The sequence below is a fragment of the Nomascus leucogenys genome, chromosome 10, assembly GCF_006542625.1.
Source record: "Nomascus leucogenys isolate Asia chromosome 10, Asia_NLE_v1, whole genome shotgun sequence".
Lineage (NCBI taxonomy): Eukaryota > Metazoa > Chordata > Mammalia > Primates > Hylobatidae > Nomascus > Nomascus leucogenys.
In genome coordinates, this window is record NC_044390.1 from 60,148,701 (window position 1) to 60,161,357 (window position 12,657).

General features: G+C 57.9%; 3 protein-coding genes across 8 annotated transcripts in view; 1 reads left to right on the forward strand and 2 right to left on the reverse strand.

Moving 5' to 3' along the window:
• Positions 1-566: 566 nt before the first annotated feature.
• On the reverse strand, positions 567-2,074 carry TIMM29 (translocase of inner mitochondrial membrane 29). Its single transcript, XM_003275753.4, has 2 exons — positions 1,885-2,074; positions 567-1,808 (listed from the first exon to the last, which is right to left on the reverse strand). The coding sequence occupies exons 1-2, from the start codon at positions 1,976-1,978 to the stop codon at positions 1,120-1,122; spliced, it is 783 nt and encodes a 260-aa protein (XP_003275801.1). The 5' UTR covers positions 1,979-2,074; the 3' UTR covers positions 567-1,119.
• A 20-nt stretch (positions 2,075-2,094) lies between these two features.
• On the forward strand, positions 2,095-8,178 carry YIPF2 (Yip1 domain family member 2). Of its 5 annotated transcripts, none has more exons than XM_030820847.1 (10): positions 2,095-2,153; positions 2,355-2,415; positions 2,838-2,998; positions 3,085-3,171; positions 4,676-4,763; positions 6,245-6,361; positions 6,435-6,601; positions 6,677-6,859; positions 6,947-7,082; positions 7,179-8,155. In XM_030820847.1, the coding sequence occupies exons 2-9, from the start codon at positions 2,379-2,381 to the stop codon at positions 7,061-7,063; spliced, it is 957 nt and encodes a 318-aa protein (XP_030676707.1). In that variant the 5' UTR covers positions 2,095-2,153; positions 2,355-2,378; the 3' UTR covers positions 7,064-7,082; positions 7,179-8,155. The 5 variants fall into 5 exon arrangements, with proteins under 5 accessions (XP_030676707.1, XP_003275799.1, XP_030676710.1 ...); XM_003275751.4 differs by lacking the exon at positions 2,095-2,153 and adding an exon at positions 2,156-2,284; XM_030820848.1 differs by lacking the exon at positions 2,095-2,153 and adding an exon at positions 2,163-2,284 and having other exon boundaries at positions 7,163-8,178.
• The window catches only part of CARM1 (coactivator associated arginine methyltransferase 1), a 52,653-nt gene continuing 47,278 nt past the window's right edge, over positions 7,283-12,657 (reverse strand). Inside the window, exons 9-16 of one of the 2 annotated variants that reach the window (XM_012509316.2) lie at positions 10,688-10,773; positions 10,402-10,491; positions 9,788-9,925; positions 9,613-9,702; positions 9,415-9,527; positions 9,246-9,323; positions 8,930-8,998; positions 7,283-8,758 (exon numbers count right to left, since the gene is read on the reverse strand). In XM_012509316.2, the coding sequence (XP_012364770.2) occupies positions 8,616-8,758; positions 8,930-8,998; positions 9,246-9,323; positions 9,415-9,527; positions 9,613-9,702; positions 9,788-9,925; positions 10,402-10,491; positions 10,688-10,773 (807 nt within the window). In that variant the 3' untranslated portion in view covers positions 7,283-8,615. The remainder of the gene's footprint in view (positions 8,759-8,929; positions 8,999-9,245; positions 9,324-9,414; positions 9,528-9,612; positions 9,703-9,787; positions 9,926-10,401; positions 10,492-10,687; positions 10,774-12,657) is intronic. The other variant, XM_030820846.1, reaches the window with a different exon arrangement.

Sequence of the window (12,657 nt, forward strand, 5' to 3'; positions counted from 1 at the left end):
TCCTCATTCAACACTTTTGGTAAATTTTTGTATTTTTTGTAGAGATGGGGTTTCGCCATATTGCCCAGGCTGGTGTTGAACTCCTAGGCTCAAGTGATTCGCCTGCTTTATCCTTCCAGATATTTTAGTTTTTGAGAAAGGTCTCACTATTTTGCCTAAACTGGTCTTGAACTCCTGATCTCAAGCAATCCTCCTACCTCAGCCTCCCAAAGAGCTGGGAATGGCAAAAACGTTACTTATCAAAATGAAAGGCTGGGTGTGGTGGTTCACTCCTATAATCCCAGCACTTTGGAAATGCGAGGCAGGCGAATCACCTGAGGTCAGGAGTTCAAGACCAGCCTGGCCAACATGGTGAAACCCCATCTCTATTAAAAATACAACAATTTGCCAGGCATGTTGGCACAGGCCTGTAATCCCAGCTACTCAGGAGGCTGAGGCAGGAAAATCGCTTGAACCTGGGAGGCAGAGGTTGCAGTGAGCCGAGATTGTGCCACTGCACTCCAGCTGGCGAAACAGAGCGAGACCCTGTCTCAAAAAAAAAAAAAAAATCGAGAGAGAATAGATCATAGAATAAAAACATTTCAGCTAAAATTTTATTCAGTTAATTACTATTATTATTCTTTTTGTAGCATCGTTGTCTTGCTATGTCACTCGAGCTGGTCTCAAACTCCTGGCCTCAAGCGATCCTCTTGCCTCAGTTTGCAAAATGCTGGGATTACAGACATCACCATGCCACGTCACAACCCAAACTTGAAAAAGAAAATCTAAGTGGTCTTAGAAGAGTTTGCAAGCCACCTGACCAATGTGGTACCTCCTTAAGGAGGGCCTCTGAGGCCCAATGAAAAAGGCTTATATAAAAGGCTCATGACCAGCTCTGCCAGTGATGAACATGTGTCAAGTCTTTCTGCTGTCCCCAAACTCCTGGACCCAGGTGGCTCTCAATTAGCTTCAGCTAATAAAGAACAAAGACGGGGGGGCAGAAATGTTCCCCAAACTTGTGCAAATCCAGTGAGAAAACACTTTGCACATCTTCTGTCTCAGTTGTTCTGCAGGTGAGGCACACTCAGAACTACACCACCCCAGGCAAGCAGTTTGCCAGGACTCGGGGGCCTCAGGGTTTCATCTCGGGGCCTCCGCCTGCACCAGCGAGTGGGCCTGGCTCAGGGCGAGCCTGTCCTTCTTCTCCTTCTGCAAGACCTGCTCCTCCCACAGCGCCTGGTCCACCTGATCGTCGGTGAGCACGACAGGCCTGTACTTCTCATCGAAGAGGCGCTCGTTGGTCTCGGAATGCAGCTGCTGGGGCCCGACCACCCGCAAATGAGCCGGCAGGTGCAGGAATTCGTCGTCGTTGATGTCGCAGTCGCGCATCCGGGCCCCCAGCACCCACCAGCGACCCACGAAGCCCACGTCCAGGACCCGGCCGGGGAAATCGGTCCAGCGGGGCTGCAGGTAGCGGCAACGCGCCTGGTAGAGGCTTGCCTGGGCGTCGAAGGGTGCCTCGTACACCAGCGAGCAGAGTCCCAGGTTGACGTGGCGCAGGCGGCCACGGCCCCTCAGCCAGAGCAGCCGCTGCACGAAGGCTTCGGACTCGCGGTTGCGGGTGGCCGGCGCCAGCAGCAGGAGGGTCCCCGACGCCTCCAGCAGCGCCTCCTCGAAGGCACCCTCGCTCGGCGCCAGCGTGAAGCAGGCCGCCGCGCCGCCCAGCAGACCCACATACACGGCCGCGCGCCCCGGCCGGGCACTAGCCTCTGCCGCCGCATCCCTGCAGGCCTCGGCGTAGTCCCGGAGCAGCGCGCGGGCCCAGGACCCTGAGGGGAGAGGAGCGCGGTAAGAGTGATGTGGCCGCGGCGGCCACCCACCCTGCCGCCTTCCGCCGCTACTCACCCAGCCGCGCCCACACTCCCGGCTTCTCCACTACCGCGTCGCCTGCCTCTGCGCGGCGCCGGGACCAAAATCTCCTCAGAGCCGCCGCGGCCATCCTCTTCCGTCTTGGGGGTCCTTGCTCCGGGAAGAAAAACTGATACCCGAAGAGCCCGGGAGTCTCTTCTGCGCAAGCGCCAACTTTACCGGAAGTGGCTTCCCAACGAGAGAGTATAGAAAGAGGACAGGCGCCGGATGTTGCTGTCAGGTCTCAGTCGGGTAGACTCTGACGGGTAGGCGAGACGCGCAGGCGCAGAGAGCCCCAGCCACGCCGGCCCAGGTGGCCTCAGGTGGGGGGGGGCGGAGCGCACCTGTGGGGACGGGACGACGAGTTCAAGCCTCCGTGGGTGCAGTTGGTCGCCAGGTAGGGCTGGGGGCTGAGGGACCGGCTCGGGGGCGGTGGGGAAGTGTGCCTGACCAGTCTCTGTCCTCAGCGAGGGATGCGGAGACGCCCCTGAATGACCATGGCATCGGCCGACGAGCTGACCTTCCACGGTGAGTGCGGCCCCGAAGTGGCCGGATCTCCTACTCCCGCCCCGCGCCAGAACCTCCCCCACCCTGCGGCTTCCAACTTCTCTACCCCGAAGCCTAGGCGGCTGTGAACCCTGACCCCCGAGTGAGACCCATCCCTGAATCGAACCCCCCACCCCGGCCTTAACTCAGACCTCAGACCCGAGCCTCTCGTCCCCAGACCCTGACCCCATCCCAGGGCCAACCCTAACTTGCAGTTCCATTTTAGGAGGAAGGGAACAGATGTCGGCTGAATGCCTCCAAACTGAGGAAGTTGTGCCCCACCTTGGGGGAGATCAATGGCTCAGCAGAGCCTCCGCCCCCAGATGAGCATCGGCTTAGCTTGGGCCCAGTTGAGTTCTTTCCACCCTTCAAACGTGCGTGTGTCCCATATGCCTCCTCCACAGAATTCGAGGAGGCCACTAATCTTCTGGCTGAGACCCCAGATGCAGCCACCACCAGCAGAAGCGATCAGCTGACCCCACAAGGGCACGTGGCTGTGGCCGTGGGCTCAGGTGGCAGCTATGGAGCCGAGGATGAAGTGGAGGAGGAGAGCGACAAGGCCGCGGTGAGTCCCTGTGTCCTGCCTCCGTGCAGCCCCCAGCTGACCTAGGCTTTCCGGGCAGGCACTGAATGCCTGCCCGCAATGTGCAGCTCCTGCAGGAGAAGCAGCAGCAGCAGCAGCCCGGATTCTGGACTTTCAGCTACTATCAGAGCTTCTTTGACGTGGACACCTCACAGGTCAGGCCTGGGGAGGCAGATGGGATGGGGCTCAGAGTTATGCTCAGGGTTCAGCCACTTGTCCCCTGGGCAGGGTGCTGGTGAAGGAACTGTGGTGCTCCCAAAGGGTTATGGTGGGACTGGTTATAGATCGGGACTATGGGAACACAGGGGATACACACAATCTTGTGGGTTAGAGAAAGGCCTCCTGGGGGAGGTGAGGAATTGGCTGAGACCTAAAGGAGACAGAAGGCTTCCCTGGGGAATAGGGGAGGGGCGCAGAAGTATATGTTCCAGGCACAGGGAACAGCATATGCAGAAGACCAAAGATGGGCTGGGCGCAGTGGCTCCTGCCTGTAATCCCAGCACTTCAGGGGGCCGAGGTGGGCAGATCACCTGAGCTCAGGAGTTCAAGACCAGCCTGGTTAACATGGGGAAACCCCGTCTCTACTAAAAATACAAAAATTGCGGGGTGTGGGGTGGCTCATGCCTGTAATCCCAGCACTTTGAGAGGCCTGGGTGGGTGGATCACCTGAGGTCAGGAGTTTGAGACCAGCCTGGCCAAACATGGTGAAACCCCATCTCTACTAAAAGTACAACAAAATTAGCTGGGCTTGGTGGTGGGCAACTGTAATCCCAGCTACTCTGGAGGCTGAGGCAGGAGAATAGCTTGAATCCTCGAGGTGGAGGTTGCAGTGAGCCAAGATCGCGCCAGTGCACTCCAGCCTGGGCAAAAAGAGTGAGACTCTGTCTCAAAAATAAAATAAAATAAATAAAAAAATAAAAAATAAAATAAAAGAAAATACAAAAATTAGCCAGGTGCGGTGGTGGGCGCCTGTAATCCTAGCACTTTGGGATGCCGAGGCGGTGGATCACTTGAGGTCAGGAGTTGGAGAACAGCCTGGCCAACATGGTGAAACCCCATCTCTACTAAAAATACAAAAATTAGTCAGGCATGGTGGCGCACACCTGTAGTCCCAGCTACTCGGGAGGCTGAGGCACGAGAATCACTTGAACTTGGGAGGCGGAGGTGGTAGTGAGCCAAAATTGTGCCACTGCACTCCAGCCCGAAAGAGTGAGACTCTGTCTCAAAAAGAAAAAGAGGGGGCTGGGGCTCACGCCTGTAATCCCAGCACTTTGGGAGGCCGAGGCGGGAGGATCACGAGGTCAGGAGATTGAGACCATCTTGGCTAACACGGTGAAACCCCATCTCTACTAAAAATACAAAAAATTAGCCAGGGGTGGTGGCAGGCGCCTGTAGTCCCTGCTCCTTGGGAGGCTGAGGCAGGAGAATGGTGTGCACCCGGGAGGCGGAGCTCGCAGTGAGCAGAGATGGCACCACTGCACTCCAGCCTGGGTGACAGAGCGAAACTCCGTCTCAAAACAAAAAAAAAAGAGGGAAAGGCCGAGTTCTTTCAGGTGGGGCATGGAGAGAGAAGGGTGGAGGTCAGCAGAGAAGGAGCCTCTCAGGACAAGGGAGAAGCTCCTGGCAGACTTCCATCCTTGACCTTGGCCTTGCCCCCAGGTCCTGGACCGGATCAAAGGCTCACTGCTGCCCCGGCCTGGCCACAACTTTGTGCGGCACCATCTGCGGAATCGGCCGGATCTGTATGGTGAGTGAGGTTGTGCATTTGGTTCCTTGGTGGATCACTCAACAAGTGTGGCCTGAGTTGCAGACGCCAGCGTATAGCTGTGGACAAATCAGTCACTCAGACAGTATGACTTACCTGCTGTTCAGGGAGACAGAGACATGAAGGACTGCAGAGGGTGGCAGGTAGAGAGCAGCAGAGCAGACAGGAGAAGCGGCCTTGCAGTTTTGCGGGGTGCAGCAGGGCAGGCCTCCCTGAGGAGGGTGAGGGAATGAGCCTTGTTGGCAACGGGAGGGGTGGGGGAGACCTAGGAAAAGAGGGTTCCAGAAATGGCATAAGCTTCATGGCAGGAACTTGTATGAACTGCAGGGCGGCATTGCCACTGGAGCGAGTGAGCTGCAGGGAGGTCACAGGCAAGGGGACAGATCACACAGGCCTCCCACGCTGTGGCAAGAAGAGATCTTTTTTTTTTTTTTGAGACAGTGTCTCGCTCTGTCACCCAGGCTGGAGTGCAGTGATGCGATCTCAGCTCACTGCAATCTTTGTCCCCCGCATTCAAGCGATTCTCCGGCTTCAGCCTCCTGAATGGCTGGGATTACAGGAACGTGCCACCATGCCTGGCTAATTTTTATATTTTTATTAGGGATGGAGTTTCACCGTGTTAGCCAGGCTGGTCTCAAACTCCTGACCTCAGGTGATCCGCCCACCTTGGCCTCCTAAGTGCTGGAATTACAGGCGTGAGTCGCCGTTATCTGGCCGAGAGTGGATCTTTAAGTGTTCTCGGGGTCCCTCTCGCCATCATGGGTGGTGAGGGCAGAAGCTAGGAGGCTGGGGTGGAGGTGGCCACATGGTGGGAACTGTGGATGTGGAGAGTGGCACTGGATTCTGGAACGTGCTGGGGAAGTAGAAGAGACTGGCTTTGCGGCCAGATAGGTGGGGGTGGGGGGAGTGGGAGGTTAGGAGCCGAGGCAGGCTCTAGGGATTTCTGCCTAGACTACGGGATGGATAGAGTTGCTATGTAACCACTGGGCAGTGAGGGCAGAGGGCAAGGGTGTGGATGAAGCTGGAGATGCCCACCTGGGAGCTTGAACTGGAGTCTGCAGTGCTCAGGGCAGAGCCCTGGGCTCTAGAGGAGGCATAAGGCCCTGGGCTTGAAGGAGGTCACACCAGGGGTGAAGGCAGACATGGAAGGGGCCAAGGACTGGGCCTGGCTGCTCCCCATGGCTGAAGGGGTCAGAGAGTCAAAGAGGTGGTGACAGGGGTTGAGGAACTGGCACCAATGAGGTGAGACACAAGCCAAGGGTGTGCAGTCCTGACTGTTTCCGGGAGGGGGATGAACTGAGAGCCAGCACTGGGCTCAGCCACCAGGAGGCCCCCGGTGTCCTGGTGAGTCAGGCAAGGTGCTTAGGAAGAGGCTGGGGTCTCAGCACAGTTCAGTCAGGATACATGTCTGCTTGTCCTGGGAGCGCAGGGCCCAGGACCCTGACTGTGCCCCCTACCCCCAGGCCCCTTCTGGATCTGTGCCACGTTGGCCTTTGTCCTGGCTGTCACTGGCAACTTGACGCTGGTGCTGGCCCAGAGGAGGGACCCCTCCATCCACTACAGCCCCCAGTTCCACAAGGGTAAGCAGGCGGGCAGGCCCAATGCCTGGCAGGGCCCTGGGGGACAGGGGGTGACTGCTCACCTTGCCCCCAGTGACCGTGGCAGGCATCAGCATCTACTGCTACGCATGGCTGGTGCCCCTGGCCCTGTGGGGCTTCCTGCGGTGGCGCAAGGGTGTCCAGGAGCGCATGGGGCCCTACACCTTCCTGGAGACCGTGTGCATCTACGGCTACTCCCTCTTTGTCTTCATCCCCATGGTGGTGAGTGCGGCCTGGCGCGGAGTGGGTGGTGGCTGTGGGGACTGGCATAGTCACCTGCTGCTGTGTTGCTCCCAGGTCTTGTGGCTCATCCCTGTGCCTTGGCTGCAGTGGATTTTTGGGGCGCTGGCCCTGGGCCTGTCAGCCGCTGGGCTGGTATTCACCCTCTGGCCCGTGGTCCGTGAGGACACCAGGCTGGTGGCCACGGCGCTGCTGTCCGTGGTCGTGCTGCTCCACGCCCTCCTGGCCATGGGCTGTAAGGTACGGGTCTGGGGTGGCCACGGGTGGGGCCAAGGGGCTGGAGGGGCGCGGGCTGGCCCTGCCTCTGACCCCAGGGGTCTTGTGCAGTTGTACTTCTTCCAGTCGCTGCCTCCGGAGAACATGGCTCCTCCACCCCAAATCACATCTCTGCCCTCAAACATCGCGCTGTCCCCTACCCTGCCGCAGTCCATGGCCCCCTCCTAGGAAGGCCCGGGTCCCACGGGTAAGGACTATTCCCAGCTGGGCTAAGGGGGCTGCCTTCCCACCCCCAGTCAAGGCGAGAGGTTCTGGGGCCACTCCCAGACATTCTTTCTTTCAGGCAACACCTAAGGGGACCAACCCCTCTGCCTTTCCTGCCCCCTAGACGATGACTGAAGGCTCCTTTGACACCTTGAGATGACTCTGCTACTTTCCAGACTTTTCTTACAAAGCAAACACTTTTATTTTCTATGCAAAGGTGATTCAGAGAATTTATATAAAGGCGGGCGAGGGGCAGCCGAGCAGGGAGCTTTGGGACAGGGCTGGGGCCCCCATATCCCCCCGGGACCACCTGCTTTCCCTCCTATGGCTCCCCTGGAACAGGAGGGAGAGCCAAGGGGGTGGCCCAGCCTGGACAGTGCCCGCTCCTGCCTGGGTGCACACACAGCGGGCCTGGGGCCGGGCCTGAGCTCCAGCATCTGAATCTGAGTTTGGGGGTATGAGAAACAGGGGAGCAGAAGGAGAAGAAAACTGCCTGTGCTGCAACACGTTTCCTCGTTTATTTTTTCTTTCTTTTTCTTTCTTTTTTTTTTTTTTTTTGGAGGGAGAGGTCCCTGCAAGGTCCCTTCCCGGGCAGGGGAGGGACGGAAATGCCGTCACAGTAGTAGGGACTGGAGCGTCTACAAGGATGGAGGGGAGCTACTCAGGCCTAACGTTAGCTACAAGGAAAAAGGACGCCTTCTGTGACAGATCCTTGAGGTGTCTCTGTCTGCCCCAAGTGGCCGGCAGTGGCCTTCCCTCCGGGCCCAAGGCCTGCAGCCACCTGCTCTAACTCTGAGTGGGGGGGCGGGGGGGACCTGCAGGGGCTCGGGGACAGGACAGCAGCAAGAGGCAGGGGCCAAGGACGGAGGCCTTCCCGACAGTGGGGTGGGTTGTACATTCAAGTGTGAGGTGAACCCTTTGGTGGGGAGGGGCCCCTGAAACCTCGGCGGGGCCACCCCTCCCCGCGGCGCCTCTGAGTCTAGGGAGAGGGGCTGCTGGCTCGGCCCGGCCGGCCTGGCTTCACAGAGGGTCTGCGGATTGACACTGGTTCTTTTCGTAAAAAAATAAAATTAAAAAAAGCAGCATGTCACGTCCGTTGTGACCGAGGCCTGGTCGTCGAAGGGGAGGCCCCGCCTGGCCAGGCTACCTTCCCACTGGAGACAAGCAGGGGGACAGGTGCTAAGGGACCTGGCAGGCAGGGCTGGCAGGCCCCATGGCGCCTGTTCCAGCAGATGACAAGCCCAGGTCAGGGTGGAGCGGGCAGGAGGGGGGATGAGGGCTCCCACGACATGATTTTGTGTAAAATATGGCAGCGACACACGCTCAGGGCCGGGAGGTGTGGGTTAGGGTGGGGACGGCGGCAACATCGTGTAAAAAAGTGTCCCAGTTCCCATAGCAAAGAGGACTGTGACCGGTTGTTCGGGCTTCTCCAGTACAAGGGGGAAAGCCGCCCGGCGGGGGGGCGGGCAGGGACATCATTTGGTTTCCTGGTGCTGTCAGTCCGCGGGGCGGGCCCCTAGCTCCCGTAGTGCATGGTGTTGGTCGGGATGGACATGGGCGACGCCATGGAGATGGCGGGGCCGCCCATGGTGAACTGGCTGTTGACTGCATAGTGGGCACTCGTGCCGCCACCACCGCTGCCCTGGGCGCCGGAGGACCCTGTGGGGCAGGCGATGGCAGTGAGGGGCTGCCCTGGCCCGCCCAGCCCCCAGGCAGAGTCACAGAGAGAGAGAAAGGGCAGGCAAGAGGGCAGGCGGGCGGCCGGACAGAGGATGGCGACTCACATGCTAGCTCGGCCCCCACGGGCCCTGCCCCCACCACCCTCATTACCTTGGACAATCCCCGTGCTCATTATGGAGCCCATCCGGGAGTGGGTGTGATTGACAATCCCCGTGTTGGCTGCGCAGCGAGAGGGAGGAAAGAAGGAAGGGAGACGGCGTCACCGCCCCCAGCCACCCAGCCCATGCGCAGCAGCAGGCTGCAGAGCGAGGCACAGAGGACGGAGGGCCTTGGCCGAGAGCCCCCAGGAAGAGGAAAATGTGAAAGGACCAAGCAGAGGCCAACCCTGGTCGCCACAGGCCCTTCCCGGCCGCTGGGCAGTCCTGGGCATGGCTCCCTGCTGCCCCTGGCCCTGGGGGACACTCACCTAAAGGAATCAGGTTGTTGTGGCCCACGCTGGAGCCACTGGCAATAACACTGCTCAGGTCATAGGCGGTCGGCATCCCTGTGTCCAGAGAGGGAGACATCAGGGCTGCAGGCAGAGGGGCCAGGCCTGCGGCGAGGGCGGCCTCCCAGGTTGGCTGGGCCCTGCTTACCTGCCACGGCCATCCCGCTGCTGAGGTTGTAGGTGCTGCCCGTGTTCCACATGTTTTCCGAGGGAGATGTGTAGTGGGAGCCGGGTGGGGGTGAGGGCGTTGTGCCCGTGTATCTGTGGCAGAGACAGAGCCATGGGCAGGGGCGAGGGGGCTGCAGGGCTGGGGCAACCCCCTGTGCAGGCAAGGGGCCCCTCCTACCTGAAGAAGGGGTTTTTCAGATCCAGGAGGTTACTGGACTTGGAGCCGGTCTGGTCCACCTGGGCCACAATACTGATGTCGTAGCTCTGTCTGTGGAGAGGGTGCAGGCCGTGGCATGAGCTGCTGGGCAGATGGACCCCTGCCCCCCACCACCTGCCCCAGGGAGCAGCTGCACCTTTTGTTGGCAATAAGCAGACATGTCCCTGAGAGCGTGTCCCCTGCCTTGGCGAACAGTGGTGACTGGAACAGGCACCGCACCTGGTACCAGTGGGTCAGGGGCTCTGTCGGGGCTGTGGACAGCCACACGGTCATTCTGTGAAGTAGGGACAGGTACATACTTGACTGGGCCAGCAACACCACTGGAGCCACCACCTTGTGTGCCTTGAGTCCTCCCCAAGCACCTGTCCCCTCTGCCAGGGACCCCTGGGACCCTGAAGCAGAGAGGGGCGGGCCCCCAGGCAGTCCCAGACACATACATGAGCAGGCATACACATGCACACGAGGGACCCGCAACCACGAGATCCCTACTCACCCTGACATGTGCCAAGAGATAGACGCAGGCCCATGAGGGACAGACACTGGGAACACAGGAGACACACACACACACACACACACACACACACACACACACAACCACCCACAACAGTCTCTTGCTCCGAGACAGGCTCTCACTCCCATTGGAAGGGGTGGTGGAACCTGGAGCCACGTTCCACCCTCCCAGCCAGGTTGCAGCTGCAGGAAGCCCTGGGAGTGGGGAGGAGGCAGCACCGGCTGCTCTGCGGCACTCACATGGAGCCGATGAAAGCAACGTCAAACCAGAAAGCCAGGCCGTGGACCAGCCCTGAATGCAGCATGTGGAATTTGAATGGGATTTCTATCCTGGAAGGCAAAGGGCAGTGGCTGCTGGGGAAGCCAGACAGGCGCTGCCGAGAGAGAAGAGGGGGTGCCAGGTGCAGAGGCCCGGGGCCCCTGCCCACCATCTGCCCTGGGACGGCAGGATATCGGCGGGAGCCAGGGGTGGCCCTGACCTTCGGCCTGAGCCAGGCCTGGGAGGATGGAGTGTGGGTGCCAGTACCTGTGCAAATCTCCTTCTTTGGCTTCTAAGAAGTTCACCGTGTACTTGACAGACTTGGCCATCAGGATCCGGATGTCAAATGTGTCCTGGGAGAGACCACAGGTGTGACCTGGCATCTGACACCAGGGCCAGCATGGAAGGGGAGAGCCCTGCTCCTTCGCCCAGGTCTGGCCACGGCTTCTAGGCTGTGCAGCTAAAACTAGCTTGCTCTTCTCAGACACGCTGCGAGGAGGGTGAACTGGCACAACGCCACCGAGGGCAATTCGGTGACAGCTCTCAAAATGACAAGTGTTTATCCACATAAAAGATTTGGCACTACAGGAGTTTAACCTCCAGATACATGAACACATCAACAAACTTACATGTATAATTACAGATTGTCCGTGGTAGTGACACACTGGAAACCATCTAATTAAACCAATGATGGCTCTCCCATCAAAGACCATGCGGACATGAGAAAGAATGAAGAGGCTCTTTATGAACAGATGGGGAAAGATCTCCAAGCTAAATCGTTAAGCAAGTTAACCAAAAAAGCAAGTTAAAGAACTAGGTGCTAGCTGGGTGTGGAATTGTATGCCTGTAACTCCAGCTACTCAGAAGGCTGAGGCAGGAGGATTGCTTAAGCGCAAGAGTGTGAATCAAGCCTGGGAAACAGAGAGACCCTGTCTCTTAAAAACAACAACAACAACACTGGTGCTGCTGTCCACTCCCAGCGATGTTTATATCTGACTAACACACCTGTCATGAACTATGTAAACCGAATAAAATCCAAAGAAAAGAATAAACCAGCCGGGCGCAGTGGCTCACGCTTGTAATCCCAGCACTTTGGAAGGCCGAGGCGGGCGGATCACGAGGTCAGGAGATCGAGACCACAGTGAAACCCCAACTCTACTAAAAATATAAAAAATTAGCCAGACGTGGTGGCGGGCGCCTGTAGTCCCAGCTACTCGAAGAGGCTGAGGCAGGAGAATGGCGTGAACCCGGGAGGTGGAGCTTGCACTGAGCCGAGATTGCGCCACTGCACTCCGGCCTGGGCGATAGAGCGAGACTCCATCTCAAAAAAAAAAAAAAAAAAAAAAAAAAAAGAATAAACCAGTTGTTGGAAGCACTGGTGACCAACCAGAGTGGCCAGGATTTTGAGGTTCAAGCTCCTGGGAAATGCCCTTTCTGGAGGGAGCCCTTTCTGGCCTCTGCCTTTTCCCCATGGGGAGGGCAGAAAACGGCCACCTTGACCTTTCAGCAGCTTCCCTGGGTGGGGAAAGCAAAATGGGAGCTCAGGGTTACCAAGGCAGCTCGGACTCAAGGGGCTGTGATGTCAAAGCAAAGGGAAATAAGTGCAGGAGGGCAAGGTGGGCGGTGCACACTCAGTGCACTTGTGAAACTGGCCAACTCCTGAGCTTTGAGCGGGGCAGGGCATCAGAGGCTAAGACACCAAGCAGAAAGCTGCTAATAAGAGGCTCAATGCCAGGTGCAGTGGCTTATGCCTATAATCCCAGTACTTTGGGAGGCCGAGGCGGGCGGATCACCTGAGGTCAGGAGTTCAAGAACAGTCTGAGTAACACAGTGAGGCCCCATGTCTACAAAAAAATAAATTAGCCGGGCATGGTGGCACACTCCTATAGTTCCAGCTACTTGGGAGGCTGAGGCAGGAGGATCACTTGCGTTTGGGAGATCGAGGCTGAAGTAAGCCATGAAGTGATTGAGCCACTGTACTCCAGCCTAGGCAACAGAGTGAGCCCCTGTTTCAAAAAACAATAAAAGCTAACGGGTGGTTCAGCAGCATATTGGTAATGAGGCTAACCACTGGGCTTGCATTAACATTACCGAAGGCTATACCATAAAGCAGCACCTTCTCAAACTGTGGCCTCTTCCAAGGCACCCTCATCATAATACAAAATTTTCATAATACCACCAAAATATTTCCTGCGTTTTTCACTCATTCACTCCCCAGTGATATCACAAAAGACTGA